Here is a 23092-nt window from a genome sequence, read left to right as displayed (position 1 = left end):
AGGAAAGGCACACAATAGAACAGTGGTAAGTTATAAAGAAGCTTGTTTCTGACCTTGAGGCCGCACACAGCGAGGTAATCCTCATTACAAGGGTTTCCTGTGAGACTGAGGACGGTGAATGGGACTGGAGCAGAGGCCAGACGGGTCAGAGTCAGCTTCCTCTTGCTGGAGTCGGCCTGTTTCAGGAGGGTGGACAGCTGCAGGACCGTTATCTGTAAAGAGAGAACATGCTTTTAATGGGTGACAAATACAACGGACTGGTGATAAAAACAGAATAGCACTTGAAAGTGGGTAGTGATAAATGTTCCATTATAAATGTATGCTACTTTATATGTTAAGATAAATATATTGACACTTTTATGTTGACAGAAACGGACGTTTTTTATTCATTATATGCTAAATAATAGGTCAATGTCTACGTTCACTTGATTAAAAGTATTTTTGAATAATCTTGATCTGCGGGGTAGTGGTGGTCTAATGGATAGTGAGGTGGGCTGCAGATCGGAAGGTTGTGAGTTCAAATCCCGCCTGGAACACCGCCACTAGTGTGCTAGTGTGTAAGGCACTTAGCCCTCAGTTACTCCAGGGAGAATGTCCCTGTAATTGGTAATTGTAAGTCGCTTTGGATAAAAGCATCAGCTAAATGAAATGTAATGTAATCTGCTGTACAAAAACATAAAAACAAAGAATCTGTGGTTTTCAAATCAAGATCTCAATTAAATTGTCCAATTTTTCTTCATTATTAGTATTATTGTAAAATAAAATGTGTTTGGTTTGTGAAGCTTACCTTTCCCTTCTCATGGCTGACTGCCAGGTGCTGGCGGCGGCCGTGGGGTGAAGACAGGACACACATAGCAACACGACGCAGGACGTGTGCACTGATGAGTTGGCGTATTGTTTGTCCCTGGTCACCACTGTAGTTCATCCTGACATTCTCAAAAGCCCCTTCCTGAGAGCCGAGGGTGGGCACCTGAAGAAAAGTGCAGCAATTTAAAAAAAAAAAATGCAATAAATTATGTTTCCAATTTACAGGAATAATCGAAAATTAAGGAATTAAGTGTTTTTCTTAAACCCCTCCAAACTGTACAGCTTCTTACCATTAACTGGTCAGTCATCTCCACAGCTTTGTCCTGAGTGTGCAGTTCGTTGAGTGCCTGCTGAGCCCGGCTGCTGCTTCCCACTGCTGACGCCTGCTGGAAGTTGGTCTGGATGGCTTCCATGAGAAACATGAGCATCTCTAGTATGACTGCTGCAGTGGATGATCCCATCTGTTGTGGAGAAAGAGAGCCAACTTCTTGAGCCACAAAATGTGCAGTAAATTAAAAAATGTGTTTAAATATCACTGCTTTCAGGAATGCAATAATGTGCAGTCCTCTTATTTGTATAACAGATAGAGACACCGATACATTTAGAGAGATAAACACATTCTCTCTCACCACTTGTGTCACTAGCTCTTCCTGGCAGCCCTCGATGCTCTTGCACACGCTGCTCTTCTTAGGTCTGTCTTCATCACCAGGTTTGCCGTCACAGATTGTGACCTTGCCTTTGTCGGAGGGTGAGGCGTTCTGTTGGCGGATCGCACTGTCAGGCATCCGCAGGTCACTCTGGAACGCAGAAGACTCTTTGAGGGTGGAGCTCATGCCGCTGCTGGGGCTGCGCTTGACCAGCGCCTGTGGATGATAGAACACAAAGTAGAGCAGTGAGAACAGCAACATTGGTAACATGTGCATGCTTATACAACTTAATATGACAGCAAACATTCATCTTTGTTTAGCTTCCTTACAATTACAATAACCTGCTTTTGTTTTTCACTTTGCTAGCTCCTCCACATTGTGGAGTATATCAAAAGGATGGCAGAGATATTCTGTTGGTTCAACACACACTATATCTAAACTGATAACCAGAAATCATAGATTGACAAGAATCCTGATAACTTATTAATCGTATTGAACAAAACTATGAGCCATTGTACTGTAAACACAAGACTGACAGAACAAATGAACTAACACAAAGAAAGAATACTTCAAACTAACAGTAAACTGAAGGTAAAATGATGTTGATGGTTTGTTTTATCATCACATGCATTACATAAGAATAACTAGCTGGCCTTTTCAGTTAACAAAAGGTGGACAAACATTTGCAACATGATTTTTCCTGTTCTGGCCACATGTGTGGGCTAGCTATAACCTGACAAAATGAAATGACGGGATGGAAGTCAATGGGGGAATGACTTGCGAGCCAAGTTACCGCTGTTGTTCTCTTCCCATGATGACCTGAGGTATTCGGTCTCACCTGGCAGCTGCCATCCTCTTTGGCACCGCAGTCACAGAAGAAAGAGCCATATTTGGCATAGGAGATCTCATGGTCTTTGTGACAGACCTTGGCGCACACTGTGCACACACCTACCCCATCCACCATCTTACAGGTGTGACAGTGGTACCTGCAGGATAAAAAAGGCACCACAAGGCTGTTTATAGTGCATACAAAATGTAGATGCTTTAGTGCTGCTGGCATATTTCTACATAAAGGAGTTTCACCAATAAAAACGACTATTCGGATTGATATAAATCTATGTTAAGTATGCTTTAAAGCCCTAATTAATCCAAGTTATGTAGGGTTCAAGGCACATCTATGTTAAGGTGCAACAGCCTTACAGTGTGTACCAATACATCTATAACCTTCTAAAAACCCCTTACCATGATTAAAGAAAGTCTGGCCTCATCAAGGAATAAGACAAACATCACAGGTAGCAATAAACGTTTCTTTACCAGTGCTGGTTCATGAACTCCTTCTGAGTAATGGTGAAGGTGCAGAGTTTGTTGCAAAGGGAGTCTTCATCCTGTCAAACAAAGACACACATGTTAACATGTGTTGTTCAATTTAGGTCAAGCTGGATTCCTTGCATCTGGTTAAAGAAAAAGTGAAAACCTATTCTAGTTCATTTGTTGTTTAGTTTACATTCTGCTGGACAGTGCCATTAGATCAACTGGGACACATACTAGGCACCTCAAGCAGATGGATTTTCAAGTTCAACCGCAGCAGGAACATGACAGCATTCTGGGGCAAATGGTTTGCACCAGGTTTAACATTTTGCAGTGTGTGTATATTCCCTAGATCACTTAGCAGACTTTATGTATAATAATAATAATATGGCTTTTCTATTTTGTTGCACGTTACAACATGGCCCTATTTCAACAGGATGACATGAAGGGAGACATAAAGGGATAAGATCATACAGAGTCCTCTGCCTGGGAATCATCCTCTTCTACTGCAAGTTCCTCCACCCAGTCCGAGTCCACCTCCATGGCCTTCTCTTCTCCCTCCATCAGTATTGCTGAGGTGCCTTGGCCACTGCTTTGCCGCAAGGCGTTCATCACATCAGCCAGGTAAGAGATGATGTGGCACGAGCATTCCAGCATGCTGGCGTGCTGGAATGAAGGAACATGAACACATCAGTTTCTGGACAGTAAATGGTTAAAGGCTAATAACCCTATTTGGAAACATGTTAGGCCTGAGTTTAAAATAAGTAAATTAAATAAATAAATAAGTCAAGAAAAGTGACTTGTATAGACTTGTGAATTATACTGAGAAACATTCAAACTTACCTTTCCTTGGGATAAGTTTGTGCTCACTTTTTCCACAACGTTCTTCTGTGTTAAATACTTTTTGCTGAAAAAGAAGAAAATGTTGATCATTTTAAAATCAGTAAAGTTAACATTTGATCACTGCTTGATAATGGCTAAGTTATTAGGGCAGTCAATGCCAAGTACTTTTTCATTTCATGGTTATAAATATGCGAATCCTCGCACTGATGTTGAAACAATTGGGCAGTTCCCTGATGTTAAATAAATGAGGAAACGGCATGTTCGTGAGACTTGATCCTTACCATCTGGTCAGCCAGTCGATAGCGGCCCTGTGCAGCTGCAGGTGACCGGCCCCCTGTCCCGCGCTGGCGAGGGTTGCCATGATGACCATGAGCTCAGGGAAGCCTGTTCCATCACCATTAGCGAGCATGTCTGTTGCCATGGGAATGAGTGTGCTGAGAAGGACAGTGCACACTCCTTCGCCCACCTGGCTGTTGTCACGCACAATATGAGTGGTAAGCACCTGCAGGAGCTGTCTGTTTTCTTGCACTATTTCCATCTGCTCCGAGTCCTTTGGGGGGGTCGCAGTCATGCGCGTCAGCCAGGAATGCAGCCGAGGGGGCTCCACGCAGGCCAGCTGGGCCAGGGAGCCACACAGAGTCAACAGGCTGGGGTTTGGGCTCTTCTCCGCTGGGAACGAACAGAAACATGATATTTAGCATGATTTAAAAAAATCAGCTGTATCTGCAGCTTGTAAGAATTATGATTTGATTTTTGGCAAGGCGTCAGTATGCTTCAAAAACACATTGTTTGTTGGATAATCAAAAAGGTATCTGAAACCCTCTCCCTGACAACTTAACCTTTTGTTAATTATGGCCAAGCTAAAAACTTTACACAACTATTTGCCTGGTGAAAAGAGGGGACGACATATTTTTGGTATAATCCTCTCAATGAAGGCAGGCTTTTCACTCTGCCTTCAAATGGCATGTTCCATTGAAACCATGCCATTTGAAGCACATATTGACCTTGTGATAGTTTTTCTTGATTTAAATAAATGTTGCTAAAAGTAGACTTACTGAGCTGGAAAAGCTTGGTGAAGAATTTGAGCACCCTGTTGCAGAACTTTGCTGACAGACTCTCGTTGGCGGTCGCCATCATAATCTGGACCAGCTCTCCACTGGCAAAGAAAAGGAGCACAAGGTAAGAGAGGTAACGGTGTAAATGTGTAATAATTCAGCCCGTGTCATCAGTTGAGCAAATACCTGAATGAAAAGAACTCTTCCATGGCCTTGCGGACTTGAATGCTCTCAAGCTGCTTTTCAAGGTACTGAAGGCATTCCTCAAGGACAGACTCATCCAAACCACTGAAGAAGATTAAAGAGTTTAAAAGAAGCAGTGAGACTCATATCAAACAATAAATGTGGGCTGTGAGTTTAAGCACCTCAAAATATACATGTCATGTAGGTTTACTTAATTACCAGATCACACATGGCATACCTGGTGGGGTCTGAGTGATGGGCGATGATGTTGTAACAACCAGTCACCAAGCGCTCGTAGATTCGGGCGAGGAAGGCATCGGACTCGGCTGGGCCGAGGATGCGCTCCAGGGAGGTGCTGCTGATCTCAGCCACGCTCTCCGTGCTGCTCTCCAGCAGGAGGGGCAGCAGGGTGCGCACCACATGGGAGGGATTCAACTCCTCTGTGCTGAGGACACAAACATGCAGCAGTATTAACACAGGATTTATTGTTCTTTTATGAATATATTTCACCCACCACATTTGTCATATGTTAAGTGACTCGACTTACACAATGAGGTCGCCAGTGAGGCGGACCAAAGAGAGCAGAATGTGTTTGAGAGAAGAGGCCAGAGGCAAGGACTGACAGCTCAGTGTGCCCAGGTGAGCTGCCTGGATGGCACTGATGTAGCTTTCTGATGGGATGGTATCATTGGCAAATGCATTTCGCTGTGAAAAAAAAAAAAACACACAAGACTATTATTTTCATAATTGTCAGAACAATATATTTTTTCAATGAGATACACAGTAGTGCTGGGTATGTCGATAAAGATACCGTGATATTTTAATACTTTTCTAATTATATAAGATTTATTTTTTCTTAATCATTAAATGCTTTAAGGCAGGTGTGTCAAACTCAATGTCATCACGGGCCACATCAGCATTATGGTTGCACTCAAACAACCGGTTGTAACTATACAAAAATACATATATACATATTTAATATATATAAAATAATGTATTATATTACATGTTTGCCTCTGCATTGGATTATTATGGGATAGGGTAATAACTACATAATTAACTACGTCTGAAAGCAGATGTGTGGGGCAAATAATTGCAAGTCTCTTCAGTGAGCATGTCATAAAATGATTTAAAAAGAAAAGCCAAATTCTGGAGGAAAAAAAGTCAAATTCTAAGAAAAAAAGTCTAATTTGAGATGCATTGTGGGACATGTAGTTTATGTGCAACGTGCTTCTGTAAATCGGCATGTAACCGAATAATAAAAATATTATATTCTTTGCAAGCTCTTGTGGGGCCACAGAAAATGAAGTCACAGGCCGGATTTGGCCCCCGGGCCTTGAGTTTGACACCCCTGCTTTAAGGTAAATATTTTAGATAATATCCCTAATTTTTAATTGGTTGCCTATTATAATTGAACACATTGTTTTTCAAGGCAAACTTAACAGTCAATCCTTTACGATACCAGCAAACGGGTATAATAAAGGCAAAACCACCCTAAACAGTGATTAGATTGCCTACTACATTTATCAAGTGTTTACATAGACGGACAAAGTCAAACTGAACCATAGGCAACAACTGAAAGGACGTACCCATGAGCCAATGTTTGGGAATTCATTGGTGTTGATGCCGTTCCAAGTCTCACATATTGTCTGAACAGCCGATGGCAAGTTCTGCATAATACTTTGACCTGTAAAGTTTCATTAAAAAAGTTCCGGTTAAAACAATGAGTGAACAGAAAAGTTGTGATAGTGAACGCTGTATTCTTTTCTATTCTTTCACATACCTAACAGGTTGGCCTTGCAGCGGGTGGAGCCAATAGACAAAACCGCAGCATAACCTCTGAGCTTGGCATCAGTAAGCTTGTTCTCCCCTTCCTCTGGGATGTTCATCAGTAGGTAGGACCTGGTCACAACAAGGTTTATTTAGTTATCGTATCAGATAAACAGATCAAAGATTTACAGTTTAAGCCTTATATTTGTATGAAGCAGGATTAAGGAAAAAACAGGTGAATAAAGAACATCTTAACACACCCTTATATACTTTTTGAATACAACTCTTTAAAAATGACTGTTTGGCAGGGTGCCGGTATGAGACCACAGCTATCTTTGCAAGCAAATTAAGTGATCATAACAAGTAAACAAACATGTCCTTTGTAGTTTCTGTAAAACATATGTGTAGTTACTTTAAAGCCCAAAAAGTCATGCATAAAACAGACTTTATATAACATACAAAAACTAAAAACTGGAAAATAGTTGTAATTGATGCATCTTCATTATCCAAAAGATAAAGCATACACAAATCTGTCCTGCGGTTATTTCAATCATCTCCTTGTATTATTTCAGATTGCTAGATCTAATTCGTGACGTAGACAAAAGTGTGTGTGATGCTTAGTGTTAACAAAAGAGTTAGACCGATTCCTTTCTCACCGCGTGAAGGCCGTGTAGACGTCAGTGAGCTGCAGTGTTGCAGGCAGTAGGTTCTTTGTGATCTCAGATGACTTGTGGGCGTCTGCTTCAATGGCCACCTTGGACATATGCTCGTCTAAGGACACCTGCACTTTAGAGATGACTGCATCCAGCGTGTAGATGGCTTGTAGAGAGGGAAGCTGATCAAGCGGAAGGATTGCGTTCGGGTCTACACTTGAGAAGGTGGAAATCTGCAACAGAATCAAGTCGTCAAAAGAGTGACACTTGTGATCAGAACTTAGTTTGGATAACAATCGATACAAAGGTCAATAAAGACTATGTTGTAATCAATACCTGTCTGGCAATGTACTCCTCTGCTAGCTCCACATCGTATTTAACGGTGCTGCACTTAGCAGCCGTCGCGTCAACCAGAGTGGCTGCTTGGTCTTCTTTCAACCCCTGCTTCACCAGGTGTTCCTGTCAGTGATCACATACGCAGGGTTCAACCACACGTGAAAAATTAAGGTCGATTTTTCATTACAATAAAAAGGACACTAACGTATTTTCAATCAAAAATGTATACATTCATAAATGCTATCTGCAGCATCCAATTTAGACACATTTGTCAAGTGATGCTCAGTGGAATTATCAAAAATACCGTAACATTGGCCATGAATTAAAACTGAAATGTAATATATTTGATCAATTCATTTTTTGCCATCCATCATGCTGATTAGCATTCTGTAAGACATAGTAGACAGACCTTGATCCAGTTCACGTATGTTGGCACCCGGAGACGTGAGGACCATCGCAGGGTGTGCAGGATGTCGCTCTCACTGGGATCACTGCAGCCCGTCTTCAGCTGCTCCATGTAGGCCTTGGACGGTGGTAAAACTCCCAGGATCCTCCACAGGATGAGGAAGTAGTACTGAAGGGAGCATGCCTCCTGTGCAGGGCGATAGATAAACATGCCCTGTTTTCCAAACCCCACTCAGTTAATGTCAGGGCTGAAATGTGGTTATTGAGTTCATATTGATTGAAATGTAACACGTCCTAGTGGGGCTTCACATTAAAAAGGTTGGCCAGTACTAAATGTTTTGAAACTGTATTCATAGTATTGACACTCAAATTCAAATGTTTATTTAACAACGTTTTCTGTTTCAATCTATATGTGTTGGATTTAACATTTAAAAAACAACATTTGTGCTACGTTCAGAAAACTGTTTACGGTAATATAGACAGATGTTAAACAGTCGTATAAAAAACTGGCCAGTTTGTAAGCATTTTAAGATTTAGTCATAAAAAGGTAAGCAACTGCACTTTCCTCATTTCAAATATTGAAAGTGACCAATAGATATAATGGCAATTAAAATGCCACCTGCATCTTCAACTTCTTTACACAGTTAATAGTTTATGGGATGAGTTCTCACCATAGGAGTGATTGGCTTGCTCTCCTGTCGTCTTGCCGTGTCAAACTGAGAGCCTGCGACCAGGAGGGAGATGAGCCCCGCATACAGTTCATCATATTTAACTGCTCCATTGAACAGCTTTGGAAAGACCTAGTAGGGGGAAAAGATGATGTTTAATACAATTAAATATTATCTATATTTATATTCTTCATCCTTTAGTGGTCACAGTCTCACCTTGCTGTCCAGTCTGCTGATGTCATCTTCAGACGCCTCAGGGGACAGGACACAGTAGAACTTTGGCTGAACATTTGGATCTAAGAAAGGTTAGAAAATACATAATATTATTATTTTGTATCTTTCTAAATGAATCTCTTTATTTTTCTGTCTTTTTCCTATATCTAGCACAAGTGTTCAGCCAGTGATGCAGATGCAGGATCAGTTAGTTAGATCAACATAATATCCCAGTAATGCATTTCTGGTGAAATATAAGAATGACATTACCCTTAACAACAAGGTGATTACTTAAAACAACCAGTGCATTTTTCAATTTGAGAACACATGCACAGGTCATCTTTTGTTTAAGAAAAGAACCCTCTACCCAGTTGTTAAAAAAGTGAACTTCCTTCCTTAGTCTTACCTCCTGAACAGTGCTTGGCCCAGTTCTCCTCCACCTCTTTGAATCCATAGTAAAGGGGCAGGCCGCCACGTTTGCCACCATCCTGAATAGAGCCCGGCCCGGTGGAGGGGGGGGTCAGGAGGTTATACTGCACCTATAAATAGACAGACATTTAACATCACATGTATTAAGTGTGGCTGTCATGTTATTCCTACAGGTGGGGTAATCAAATCCAAATAGCTCTAAACAACACTCGACAGTATCCGAAACGATTGAAATATGTGTGGATCTGTGGAGCTTACAAGATGTGAAACCAATAGCTTCTCCAGAGGAAATAAGTGGTTAAGCAGCTGAAGACATCTTTATACTGAATCAGCCTTATGCAATACTCAGTATGGGATCTTAAAGGTTGTTCTAGATTTGTGCATTATATATTTATGTAATTATTAATTAATGACTGTATTTGCTGGACAGTATTTTACCTAAAAAGTATTACACAATAAAGGTAACAGAATATGTGTCTAGACATGGCATTTAACCCTCAGGATAGGACAATAATAAAAAAGAAATAAGCAATTGACCTGTTCATAAAGGTACACGGGCGCCTTTGAGTAGTGGCGCAGCAGGTAGTCGAAAACCAGACACAGCCGGGCCAGGTTGAGGGGCACCGCCTTCAGCTGGGAGTCTTTGCTCTGGGCCACCTCAGTGATGGCCTGGGTGACGAGTGTCAGGACGGACCGCCGGCCGCGCTCCGACAGATTGTGGAAAAGGAGCAGCAGGAGCTGGAGGTGCTCCACGTTCAGGTCGTCTTCTACTTGCACAGAGCTCTGGATAGTATGCTGCTTCAAAGTTCCCAAAAATCTATAAGGAAAGAACGGTAGAAATGGGTAATACATTTAATTAAATATTTGAAAATATGACCTAGTATGCATTTCAACAAGTTTATTAATAGTTTTGAAAAACACAGCACTTCATAAAGGGGTGTCAACTCTGTTCTCGAATATTGATGACTTATAAAATGGCTGTTACTTGGTAACGTAACAAGCATTGCCAAAGTAAAGCGATGCATTGCCTGTGAGCACTCCACATATTAAAGTGATGGCACCTAGGGAACATCTTAAACAGTCCTTTAATATACGAGCCGGGTGAGAATTCAAATGGTTGTCATACCTTTCCCAGACTTTCATGCACTCCGGCACATCTGGCTCTCCTTGCACACTTGCTTTGTGCTGCCATATGAGGAGAAGTCTAGAGAGCACCGATAGGGATTGAGGGTGAATGTAGAGCGGCCAGGGACCTTCTGAAAAGGGTGCAACACCTAACTGCTGAAGAAGGGTGCTCTGTGAATTACAAGACAAACAACAATCAGTTTGTTACAAGGAACACATCATTCATGTAACTTACTCCCAGAGAGTTGAAATGCTGGTGGAGACACTGGAATAACAAAGAACTTACCTGCAGCGCTGGGGATGGAAGATCGGATGTTACCAGAGTGTGGTTGAAGTGATACAGCGCTAAAGAAAACGCTTCATCTGAAGAGCCTGAGGGGAACAAAATGCATCGTTGCCATCTATCTATTGTGGGCTAAATCCATCATTAAGCCAACAAAAGGAAATCAGGGTAAAAGTGACATAACATTCATGATAAGCAGTCATTTTCCCACTGTACCTTTGACATCTTTGTCCACGTCCTTGATGATGCTGGCAAGTGTAGCCATGTGCTGCTCTGTAAGAGACACGCTCAGGTAGTTGCGGATAAAGTTGTTTCTGGACTTGAGCATTGAGGTGGTTATGAAGTTCAGAATGCTGGAGGCTAAACTGAGGAACTATAGGAAGAAGAAGTAGGAAGTTAAAAACGTCCATAAGCTGTTAGTAGAGCTAAATCAGCAGGTACACAGAATTCACTCCTCACCAGTTCTGGGTCTTTCCGGCCAGCTAAAATGTTGCCATTCTCGCTTGGATTCTGCTTACTGGGGCTCTTCAGTCTGGGAGAGGTCTCCAGAGGTGGGGGTGGTGGAGGGGGAGGGGGAGCAACTTTGTCTTTAGTTGGGGAGATTGTCTCTTCAAACCAAAGCCCCAAAATTGGTTCACTGTCATCATCTGCAGAGAAAGACAACCATTTACTTACATTTCTAAGAGAGAAGAAGAGAACAGCCCCATGACTTTCAAGATATGTGTGGAGTGGTAGTGGTGTGAGCATAAGACAAATGTAAAAAGGTTGAAACTTGTGACACCTACAACACTGTGCAGGAGATGGACTGCAATAAATAGTGAACATTTAGTGACAACATGTTGGTGATTATCCACATAAGGAAGAAACCTACATCATATTTATTCGGAGATGTTTTAAATAATGTTCCATGCGGTCAGTGCTCCTATCCTTCCTAGATTAACCTGGAATTTAAAGTAAATGCTTTTTATACGTGTGTAGTGCCAACATAGTTTTATAATTTTGAACAATGGACATACAAGTGAATTCAAGTTGGGTTCTTTTCATGAATTACATATATAAGCATTACAATAGCATGCAATGATCACAGCTATCTTTGTGTGTTAATATTAATACATGCTACTTGCAGCAGTGACAGACAGGCAATGCTAGTCAGGCTGACACTTGAAGCAAAGCACGTTTCAGAACCCTGCTGCATTATTCCATAGTAGAAATAATTTACACTCAACAGGAATTAAGAATTAAGTTTAAAGCACTAGCAACATGCATTAGCCACAACAAATATGCATTTAATATCAAGTTAAAATATGATCCTTCAAACTGCCAGTCCCTCGATGTAACCTCCTTAAGGCTTATCTGACGTTTTCCCACAAGTGCATTCAAGTGGCCCTCCTATAAATCATACGTTTAACTATAAATCACCAGTGCTCTGTCCAGTACCCTACCCAGGAAATCTTAGACCGGCCAAATACAAGACGCTTTTTGTGGCGTGGGCTCAGAAACGATGAGAGCCTTCCTCCACAGGCAGCTGCATAGAACTGATCCATTCAAAAACCAGCGCTCAGCTGCTTGGCTTTGAGTCGTCCCTCACCCACTCAACACCTCTCATCCTAGATAACTCAAGGACAGGAACAAGTATCTCCCTTTATGTTTCCAGTGCAGGTTCTGTGTGTAATAGTGCAACACATTCAATCTATTTTTTCACTGGATTTCAAATATATTGTAGATCTTAATTCCAACAGTTGGTCCACTGAAGTCTCTGCTTTCACTTATCAACCGACTGGCAACACATTGCACTCGCACACCTATCCTTACGAGTGATGGCCCCACAAGGACATGTTTCTGGTAGCTACTAATCAATCAAATATATTTAAGCTACATTAGAAATGAAAACCACCTCACGGCAACAAGAGTATTTAAAGCTTATTTTCAATAAAAATGTTTCACTTTAAGTTGATATTCAAATCTGCATGCAACATAGAAGGATCATAATGTTAATGTTTCAGGTGACAGAAAAATGTGTTGAAGTCAAACGTTTACAAGCACAACTTGAATTTATCGTGTTTGGGAATAATACCACTGTTTTGACATGGGATGTACGATTCAAAAACGTGTGACTGACGAGAAATGCAATGACAAGCACGGTGACTATGATGATCAAAGCAACAAATTAAGATTGGATGTAATTTTTAAAACAACTTTTAAATAATTTCAATTATTTACCTCAGTGATGACACATCACAATATATAGCTATCACAAACATCTGATCTGTCTGACAACTACAAGTGTGCATCGAACTTTGGCCGGATAAGGCAGGGCACAGACTGGGTGACAGACAAACACATCTATCAATCATCCAATGGACCATGCCTCTTTATGGCTTGTGTATGAAATTCATTTGTTTGTACTTTCTGATAAATGTTCTGATATGTGACTTGGGAGCACATCGCTTCTTTGCTCAGTGTTTGTCGTTTGTGTAAACGTATAAAGTAAGCTCGATTTTTAAGTTTTCTGTGTCAAAACCATTGTACAAGTTGTATTTCTAGGACACAGCTCTTGAAAGCACCTGGGAAAAGGTTGACTCAACAGAATTGCAAAACGTAGTTAGTTACTGTACATGTTCCACTTTGCCAGACAAGGTTGTGATGGGTGTGAAAACAATCATTTGCAGCCACATGTCAACAGTGCTGGTATTATCCTTCAAACCACACTGAGCCACAGATGAATCTCTTTGAAAAAACATCAATTTATACTTTTCATTCCATAGAAGGGCACGTTTCAAATTGAGAGCTGTTTTGCCAAAGGCTCTTCATCTGTGGCTTTGCCATTTTCTAAGCTAGTAGGGCCACAGCTCAGAGCCTACAATTGTGAGACACACAAAAACACAATGAATCTAGGACAGTGAAGTGGACACCAAGTCTTGGACCTGAGGACAGAAAACTGCTGACCTGAGACACAAGCTGCACTTGTCTTCTCCTGTCTTCTCTCTGCTGAAATAGTAGAAACTGTCAACTACACTGTTCACATTGTGTGATGAAGGGACAAAAAAAGTAATGACATTACTGTGTGTGTGTGAATGCATTTCCCCTCACTGCTGCCATAACCCGACTGATCCACTGACAGCACACCTGTTTCACTGCCTTACCGATACAGCTCAGCACTGACACTAGCTCCGAGATCAGAACACAAACATGACTCGGCTGACGGCACCTGCTTCCTGACTGTCATGGAGAGAAATCTGAAGCGTACCTTGAAAGCAAAACTTAAAGCTTCTAGGATATTAGCTTGTTTGTTTACTCATTTAGTGATGAGAGCATAAGTGTGCCTCCATCACACCTACAGTTACATGATGCCCTGATCATACCTTCATTTAAAAACATTAAAATAAAAAAGGTACGAATGTATTATATCTCTTTACAGTTAATTGTAATTCAAAAGTATTAGAGATGATTCAATAAGGAATTTCCGGTAAGCAATCATTATCTGTTTTTGCAGAGAGGATAAAGTCCCCATTCAGCAGGGACCTTTTGAGGCTGTTCCTACTGCGCAGCCATGCTTCACACCATTGGCTGTAATTATCAGGAGAAATTACATCCGAACAACAACAACTGCATTTTCTCACTCCATTATGTGGCGCACCAATACAGTTTGTAATCCTTGCATTATCAAATACTTCGAAATTCCAAATGTATAATGAAGTGCAGAACAATATGTGGATTGTATTGTATCTGTGCCAGGATAGAAGCAAAAATGAAGTCCTGAAAATAAATATTATATAGGGAGAATGTTCAGTTTTAAGAAAGTGAAGATGCAATACTTAAATCCAAAATGAAGTACCTTGACTGCTATCTTCCTCTGTACTGCTGAAATCATCCTCGTAGTAGGTGTTTGAATCTGTAGAAGCGCTGGCATCGCTGCTGACTGAGCCTTTCCTCTGACGTTGGAGAACACAAGCCTGATGGATCCAAAACAAGACACACTCTAAATAATGACAACCGTTTCTGATCCTTCAATTAAAGGTTTCAATCAGATTGTATTCACACAACTGTAAGAGGAGGACAGAAACAGCTGGCAAACATATATCATGTGATGGTTCCATTCCAATATTTTGCATAACGATATCTGTATTTTCTGTTGTACACGTCTGTCTAAATTACAGTATGTTCCAAAGGGTTTATCCTGTATTACATTGCACTGAAAGATGAAGTAAACAAACACTTGTGCAAATTACAAGTACGTAAATACCTTTTTGTAGGAAGTTGAGAGAAGTGTGAAGAGTAGATTGGTGAGGGGCACAGAGTCGATGAGCCTCTGGACCCTCTGGATGGAAGTGCTCTGTGCCATGATGTTGAGTTCGGCGGGGGGTCCGTCACTCGCCCAGCCCTGCTGCAAACACGGGTTTCAAGAAATACAAAGTTACTTTTGTACCCCGTTTTTTATATTGTTTCTTTCATGCTTAGATCCTTCTTTTTCATTATTATTTTAAACATACATTTTTAAAAATCTAACTAGACAACCGTCCCAACTTATTTTTAGCATAATAATATTTTTTCTTGCCTTTCTTTTAAATAGTTCCTTTTTAATACATTTAAGGAGTACTAAATAATTAAGTTTGACAGAATTGTGAACCTGTTTTATTTTTTGGCTAAAAAAACTCATATAAATCATAACAGACAAACATTTGTATTTTGTTTATCCAACTTACCCGGTGCAGAGCCTCAACTTGGAGATCCTGGAAAAGTGAAGTCAAAAGTTTGATGGCATGGTTTGCCAGGATAACAGACAAAACACCAAAGCCTTGGTGTCTATAGGAAACAAATCAAAAAGAAAAAGGAACAAATCATTACTCACTTTAAGAGCAGCATTTATTTATTTTTTTGATATAGTAATTAAACAAAAATGACATTTTCCAGAAATGTCTATGCAGTAACCACTATCTACACCTTCATTTATTTAAAAAGATGTGATGCTTAAAAGGAATGGTATGCTCATGACACTCATTTTTTAAAAATTATCATCCGATAAAACAGACCAGTCTCTCTCTTTTTTTTTTTTTAATCCGATGACATTATCAGTGATTTTAAACTGATTATATACCGAAATAACATCAACACTGTGGGCGCCGCCATTTCCCGGACGTGACGTAATCCATGCGTTTGGTTTTCGAAGACACGTTGATCTCCATGTTATTTACTGTAGTTTCTCTATTCAAATATGCCTCACTGTATCGCGAAATATTGCCATAATTCGGATAGGAACAATCCACGGAATGCTCGGTTCCATCTGTTGCCAAAAGGTAAGCATAAGAAGTACATTCGGAGGCAGTGGCTAGCGAAATGTGGCCGGCCCGAACCGAGAGATTTACAGGCTCATGTATGCAGCGAACATTTCACATTTCCGGACGACTACTCTGAGAGTATGATCAAACATAACATGGGATTTAAAGAACAACCATTACTCAATGGAGATGCAGTACCATCGGTCTTTCTGGTGTCATCACCGACCAGGACACCAGTTCGGCCAGTTGAGAAATCGCCCTCTGCAAGTGTGAAGCGACGGAGGAGCAGAAGTAGTGCTCGGAGTAAGAATAAGGTATGTTATAGCGCATTTCCATTGCAGCGGCTAGCCCCGTTTTAACGTCCAGGCCAGGACCGTTTTTGGTGGCCTTTCCATATAGCGTAGTACCGACTAGTGTGTATTTCCCCCCAGTTTTTCCGGCCCCATAAAATCGTGATTCTATGGCCAGGGACAACGAAGCTGAATATGCTAAACTAGAGAGGGAATCGCTAGCAAGGGTGGTACTACATGCATACATATAGTATCTTATATCATCTTCCCATTATACACACATGCATTTCCAAACATTTGGACTACCTATGTTGCAAATGTATTATCTTTTCAATTTACACACGGCATCTATTGCACGTCTGTCCGTCCTGGGAGAGGGATCCCTCCTCTGTTGCTCTCCCTGAGGTTTCTCCCATGTTCTCTTTAAACTGTGGGTTTTCTTCGGAAGTTTTTCCTTGTACGATGTGAGGGTCTACGGACAGAGGGTGTCGTATTGTCATACTGATATGTATGGATGAATTCCCCCATCCAATCTCTTCACATTGGTCAAAACTTGTTCCTCTGCTGACGAGTCCGAACTGAAATACTCCACCATGTTTCCGTGTGTTGACAAAGTGAACGCATGGATGACGTCATGACCATCACGTGACTACTGAAAATGGCAAACATGGCGGCGGCCAGACGGAATATACAGGTCTTGATAAAAAAGAGCTATAAAATCATTATTTACCGGGGAATATCGCTGATTTCTTCAGGGTATGGTTTAAACATAACGTTTAACTAAATACTGAAGTTTTGATTAATTATCTAATGAGTGGACCATTCCTTTAACTGATGACGATCAAAAGATGAAGCCACCGAGACACCACAAACATTATAATGACTTATTTAATTTTCTTTGTAAATTACCCTTTGCCAGGCCCAAGTTTAGGCGATCCCGCACCGTCCTTGGTGCGAGCGGCAATATCACGGACGCGCAGGGCGGCCAGGGGGTCCTTCTCTTTCCCTTTATCTGCCAGGGCCGTGGGGCTCAGGTTAAGAATCAGGTAGAGGCTGTTTAGAAGGCACCAGGCTCCAAGCAGTTGGAAGTTCTGATAATGCTGCAGTAAGGAAATAGGTCCATCAAATGAATGTCTTTTTTGACCACTTTAACTTAGGGCTGCTCTATTATGGCAAAAATCATAATCTCGATTATTTTGGTCAATAATTGTAATTGCGATTATTAAATGCGATTATTCATTGACTTTGAAAACATCCATTTATTGTACTTTAAAACAAATACAAATAATAATTTGAACTTTTTAACTGTTGAATTATACATTCAGGGTAATCAACTGAAAAACCAATACAAAATTAAATTAATTATACATTCATATCTACATTTAAATAAATAATATCAAAATAATAAATACAAATAAACAAGATCAACAAACATGTTGCAGTGCACTGTCACAACCTGAATACTCCTTAACATATAGCCAACATTTAGGTAAAACATATTCAACGTATATTCAGTTAAACATTAAAGGCTGACCCACCGTCATGGTCCAGAAGGAACAGGAAATAAATGTTGAACTACAATTTAAGACCAAATAAAAATGTTTTGGCCACCATGACAAATGCTGGTAGGGCTGCTCATGTCATCTCTTAAAGATTTTTTGCTAGAAACTGGGGCCGCTTGATTATGTCAAAAATCAGAATCTGAATTATTTTGGTCAATAATTGATATCACGATTATTAAAAACGAGTATCCATTTACTTTCAAAACGTCAATTTATTGGATAAAATGAGCAGTATGTTTTTAACAGTTGATTACCCTGAACTTTAAGTATAACTCAACTGAAAAACCAATAATAAAAAAAATGATTAAGTAAAAAAGAAAGAGAATTAATAATAAAAAAATAATCGTTATATTTCGATTACGTTGTTTTCGTAATCGTTGCAAGCCATAATCGCAATTGCGATTAAAATACGATTAATTGAGCAGCCCTACTTTAACTTCACAAACAGTAAAGTTAATGAAAAGGAACTGAACTTTTCTTTCACAATACTATCATTCTAGTCCTAGCACTCACCTCTCCTCCAGCTCTGCGGGAGTTGCTGATGGCTTGTCCAATCATTTCGTAGATCTCCAGCTGTTGCAAACACAAATGTTTTACTTGTTAGCATTTTAAATGTTCTTACGGTGTGTTTAAGGTGCCAAGGCACTAATAACATATTACTAAAAATGAGAAATGTAATGGCAATATATGAGACAATAACTTCAACATAAAGCCATTCAGAACGCAACTCCCTGCCCCCACAATTTGTTCATCATTTTAAATAAACCTGTAACTCACTGAGTCTTGCGAGTCGAAAAACAGAAGTTACTGAATAAAGTTTCAACGAAGCACCAGATTATTTCCTATGTGAGCATACTTTGAGAAGGTTTTATTCATAATACTCACACATTTCTGGACAATTGTGGCTGCGTCATTTTCATAGTCTTCCTCTTTAGTCCCAGTGGAGGCTGAGCGCAGCTGCAAGCCGCTGCCTACCTGCAGAATGGCCATGCAGGTGGCAACACTCGTACCTAAAGGGGTAAAAAATAAACATTTATTTTGACTTGTACAAATTTAATTCAATAATTTAACAAAATTGATAAATAAGGGAGGTACATTCAAGCAACCCAGCATAGTACTACACTGCTTTATGGTTTCATTTGTTGTAAAGGAAACGGCTATTTCTGTCCCATCTATAATTCTTCAATTTTTGCTGAAGTTTAAAACTTTTTCAATTACTGGACACAACAGTATAATTAATTTTGTCCAACAGAGTTGTTCACCTACCAGCATAGAGACAGCTCAAAGCCAGCACGGTCATATCCAGTAATCTCCCCGGTGTCAAGGGCTCCAGTACAGGCAGGGACAGTGTGTCCAAAGCCATGGTTACGTCTATCACCAGTGAATGGAATCTGGGTTTGGGGTTAAAGCATTAAAAGTGTATTGATCAGTAGAGAACATTAGTTACCAAATACACATGCAAAAACGCACACAGCTGATATTGACCCTTATAAACAAATCATAATATAAGAATGTAAATTATATATAATAAATCAATTACCCATTGCGGACAGCAGTGGCATCGGCCACTGTGGCAGGCATGATAAAGAAAGAGTTGGCTGATACAGCATCCTGGAAACGGTTGATGTAGCGCAGAAAGTAGGGCAGGTTGAGGCACACACGTAGCAACTTCTCAGACCCACCTGGGAATATAAAAAAAAACGACTGTTAACTCTGGCAAGAAAAAGGGGTGGACAGTCATTTTGCATGTGAAAAGGTTGAGGGAAAACGCCCCAAGATTCTGTTATACTACAAGAAAGATGCTTCCCACTTAATCTTTCTATAATATCAGTCTTTCGAAAAAATACTTAAGGATATCAAATGTACTTCAGCACTTAAAAGACAAGATACAAAGAAAAAAATACTCACCGAGTTCCTGTAAGCTAGACACATTCTGAGAGACAAAGGCATTTTTCATTTTGGCCTGAATAGCTTGTTCTGTGGTTTGGTCATCGCAATCACTCTCAGCCTATAATTAGAGAGAGAGTAAAAACAAAACACTGATGATTAATCAGGAGGCAAATTATATTACATACATACAACATATAACGTAAAAAAACCAGTTTATTTTCAGTAAGAAGGTTGGTTAACTCAATCAAGTTGTCATTAGTAGCTGAGAGTGGAGCAGGCGATAGGACGGCTGCTCTGCAACACTTGCCTGCATGTGTGATGCTGACGGGGAGGCCAAGATGGTGGTAAGGTCCGGGTTAAAAACTGAAGTCAGTTGATTAAAGAAGTTCATTTGCACTTCTTTTTGACGAAGCTCTGGGTTCACAGCACTGGGCAACTCCTTCTGATCTTCCACTATTAAATGAACAAAAAGGACAGTTCTTGTCAATCAAAAGCAGAGTCAGTACCTTAGTTTGGTCCCTTTATTATTCATCTTTTAATGACTCTTTTTTGGAATAAATAAATCATTTTACTAACAGTAGTAATGTATTGTTATTAGCTTAATTTTGATCCTTCCCTAAAGGGACACTTACCATCTGAAAGGGTCTTTACGGTTTGAGGCAACTTGGCAGATTTCATCATAGCAGTAAAAGTAATGATTTCTGTGCGATCCAGTCTGCTGCAGCCAGTGCAAAGTCCTTTTATCAGAAGAATCAGGTGTTTCTGAAGAACAAAAAGCAACGTATTTCTTAATTTAACATGTGGGTTTATATAGTTAATAAAAGTGAAAACTGACACACATTGACCATAAGCATTAAGTAGAATGCAGTTTTTCCCCTTACCTGTGATACCGCACATGCCTCATCTGGGTTCTCCAAGCGCAGCAAAGAGAATTCAATCAATACTTTGCATGCTGCAGCAACCGACAGAAGCTGATTTCTCGGTACTAGGGAGATAGAAAAGAAATGATTTGCTGGTTGTACAAAACACAACTGGTAGCATTTGAATATAGTGCCTGACATAAGCAGCAATATCTATCACAATATAGAGAAATAAAAGATACTTACTTTGACCACATACTGTGGTGATATAGTGTGCAGAGAGTGCCACGAATGATGAGTAGAACGGCTCATACTGTTTGTCGTGGTGAAGGATGTCTGATTCACTGCAAACGACAAGTGAAATATCTCATTAAACTCTCATATTTTGTTTCTGCATTCTAAATCACATATTTCCAGAAAAAAAGGGGAGCTGTCTTTGTTGGTGGACCTGGACAGCTAGGGACCCACCTGTGTTAGCATCAATCGTTCACAGGGACATGTTCTTTCCTTATCTATATATTTATTTTTTTCAAACAGCCTTCTACAGCGTCCAGAACATCAAAGTATTCAAGTGACAGCACAAATGTTCCATTAAAATTTAAATGCATGTTCTTAGTATCCACAATCACATATACAGACATCGATCTACATGCTAACATCTAGTTAGTAAAACCCTCATAGAACTAAATCTAAAACACATTTCTCAAAAACTATCAGAAAGTGAAATAACATGGAGGGTGTGCTGGAGATGCCGCACCACTGATGCTGACAACTAAACTTCCAGTTTAAAACACCAACAATTATGTTACACATTTTAAAAACAACTATTAGGCATAATCTGAATTCCATGCTCACAATGTAGAAAATACTTGCAATGGTGACACATAGCTGTAATTGTGTTTCAAACGTTATATACTATAGTCTACTGTAAGCATTTCAATAGATAATTGACCGTTTTTCAAACCCAAACCAGACGTTTCATTCGAAAACGAAACTTAAATGCTTGTTAGCAGTATTTGCAGGGTTGTTGTTGCTTTGGAAAATGAAACCACTAAAAATACCAGGAAGCTCTTCATTTGAATGCAGTGTTATCAGCTGATGGCACCACTAAAAAAGCCATACTATTCACTGTGTTGGTACCATAGACTGTATATATAGGTTGGTACTAATGATTTGTTATTCACTCCATGGTGACGATGAAAGTGGGGTGGTTTGCCAGACGAAATGTGCACATACAAGAGCGTACGTCTAGTTTTACTTCAAATATACGTTCCCCTGCTTGACAGACCCTGCACCAGCTTCATTGTAGTTTCAGCTACACGGTTTATTACCAAGCAGCAATGTCGTCAAGTTATAGTTGTATTGAAAAATACATTAACGGCGACCCATTACCACCTCATCAAACATAAGTGATACATGGTCCACGCCTACTTCCAGCCACCGACACACAGCAGATAGCGTTTAACACTGGCAACCTTTATTAGTTAATGTATAAATTGCATGTTGACATGCACAAAGCATACTTGGTATTGCAAGCTGAGCATACAACACAAACCAAATAAAGCCAACGTATCTTAGCTGACGCAGTCAAATATTGCTGTGGCTATTTCAACGTTACGTACCAGTTCGTTTGGAAGGCCCCTTAGGTAGCTTGCTGGCTAATGTTTGTGTTAGCTAGCTAATGATGAAGCAGATTTTCAAAACCGTACACTGCGAAGCCAAATGACGACTGCGCTTCTTTAATGTCCCATTAAAGACTGACATACACCAGCCATTGGCCCAGCTTTGTTTCAAACTGTTTATGCATTACCAGCCAGTAGGAGCTTAATAGCTATTTGAGTAAGTGAGCTAACGTTAGCATAATTCGATGCCAGTACAAGTTAAGCTCAAGTAGCGTGTTAGCTGCTAAAGCTAGCTCAACTGGTAACGTTTCCCATCGAACTGTACCAAACAAGCTAAGTTAGCATGTTAGCCAGCCAGATCTCTCATGGGTGGACATGGGTAGAATTTGAACAAATAGAGACCGGCAGCTAATTGACATGTAACCAGTTACCTGTTGATGATAGACCCGATAAGCTGAGGTAGCTCCTTCGTTTCAAAAGCGGTGTACGAGGCTGATAAAAGCGGCCGTACTGCCGCTGTCCATTCGTGTTCCCCTTCTCCTCCGCTCGACGCCATCTTGAAATCCAATGTAAAAACTAGTTGATGGTAGAAGACACCGTGAAAGTAAATCAGAGGGGGCGCTGTCAACTGTCAGCCCAACATCCCATCCAAACATTTACACAGAGTGTATACGAAACAGTTTGTAATCCCACTATTAATAAAGGTGTATAATACTATTAATAGAAGCTTCCAAATATACACAGTATAATTAAATATGGCCTTTATCCATATACAAATCACGCACATGTAATTCATGTTCCCATTGAACTACTCTACAGTGTTCTTTTTATTATTGTATTGTTTGATTTAAGTAATGGATATTTGAA

The 23092-nt window shown here is 40.2% G+C and overlaps 1 protein-coding gene across 10 annotated transcripts in view; it reads right to left on the bottom strand.

The window, feature by feature from the left end:
- The window catches only part of ubr4 (ubiquitin protein ligase E3 component n-recognin 4), a 49517-nt gene extending 26735 nt beyond the window's left edge, over positions 1 to 22782 (bottom strand). For 4 of the 10 annotated variants that reach the window (XM_034086713.1, XM_034086720.1, XM_034086714.1 and 1 more), the window contains exons 1-41: positions 22657 to 22782; positions 20850 to 20947; positions 20625 to 20728; positions 20376 to 20505; positions 20051 to 20196; positions 19762 to 19861; positions 19394 to 19535; positions 19120 to 19244; positions 18739 to 18863; positions 18367 to 18426; positions 17201 to 17391; positions 15429 to 15528; positions 14969 to 15109; positions 14561 to 14678; positions 13672 to 13713; positions 11185 to 11372; positions 10942 to 11098; positions 10729 to 10814; positions 10444 to 10613; positions 9855 to 10134; positions 9295 to 9427; positions 8892 to 8971; positions 8679 to 8807; positions 8012 to 8221; positions 7603 to 7725; positions 7270 to 7499; positions 6627 to 6745; positions 6433 to 6530; positions 5391 to 5548; positions 5082 to 5288; positions 4847 to 4948; positions 4661 to 4761; positions 3887 to 4274; positions 3606 to 3669; positions 3237 to 3428; positions 2769 to 2839; positions 2248 to 2440; positions 1437 to 1670; positions 1098 to 1268; positions 788 to 970; positions 54 to 212 (exon numbers count right to left, since the gene is read on the bottom strand). In XM_034086713.1, the coding sequence (XP_033942604.1) occupies positions 54 to 212; positions 788 to 970; positions 1098 to 1268; positions 1437 to 1670; positions 2248 to 2440; positions 2769 to 2839; positions 3237 to 3428; positions 3606 to 3669; positions 3887 to 4274; positions 4661 to 4761; positions 4847 to 4948; positions 5082 to 5288; positions 5391 to 5548; positions 6433 to 6530; positions 6627 to 6745; positions 7270 to 7499; positions 7603 to 7725; positions 8012 to 8221; positions 8679 to 8807; positions 8892 to 8971; positions 9295 to 9427; positions 9855 to 10134; positions 10444 to 10613; positions 10729 to 10814; positions 10942 to 11098; positions 11185 to 11372; positions 13672 to 13713; positions 14561 to 14678; positions 14969 to 15109; positions 15429 to 15528; positions 17201 to 17391; positions 18367 to 18426; positions 18739 to 18863; positions 19120 to 19244; positions 19394 to 19535; positions 19762 to 19861; positions 20051 to 20196; positions 20376 to 20505; positions 20625 to 20728; positions 20850 to 20947; positions 22657 to 22781 (5973 nt within the window). In that variant the 5' untranslated portion in view covers position 22782. The remainder of the gene's footprint in view (positions 1 to 53; positions 213 to 787; positions 971 to 1097; positions 1269 to 1436; positions 1671 to 2247; positions 2441 to 2768; positions 2840 to 3236; positions 3429 to 3605; positions 3670 to 3886; positions 4275 to 4660; positions 4762 to 4846; positions 4949 to 5081; positions 5289 to 5390; positions 5549 to 6432; positions 6531 to 6626; positions 6746 to 7269; positions 7500 to 7602; positions 7726 to 8011; positions 8222 to 8678; positions 8808 to 8891; positions 8972 to 9294; positions 9428 to 9854; positions 10135 to 10443; positions 10614 to 10728; positions 10815 to 10941; positions 11099 to 11184; positions 11373 to 13671; positions 13714 to 14560; positions 14679 to 14968; positions 15110 to 15428; positions 15529 to 17200; positions 17392 to 18366; positions 18427 to 18738; positions 18864 to 19119; positions 19245 to 19393; positions 19536 to 19761; positions 19862 to 20050; positions 20197 to 20375; positions 20506 to 20624; positions 20729 to 20849; positions 20948 to 22656) is intronic. The other 6 variants (XM_034086715.1, XM_034086719.1, XM_034086721.1 and 3 more) reach the window with 4 other exon arrangements.
- Between the last annotated feature and the right edge of the window lie 310 nt (positions 22783 to 23092).

The sequence above is a fragment of the Pseudochaenichthys georgianus genome, chromosome 7 (genome assembly GCF_902827115.2).
Source record: "Pseudochaenichthys georgianus chromosome 7, fPseGeo1.2, whole genome shotgun sequence".
NCBI lineage: Eukaryota > Metazoa > Chordata > Actinopteri > Perciformes > Channichthyidae > Pseudochaenichthys > Pseudochaenichthys georgianus.
This window is presented reverse-complemented; position numbering and strand designations above follow the sequence as displayed.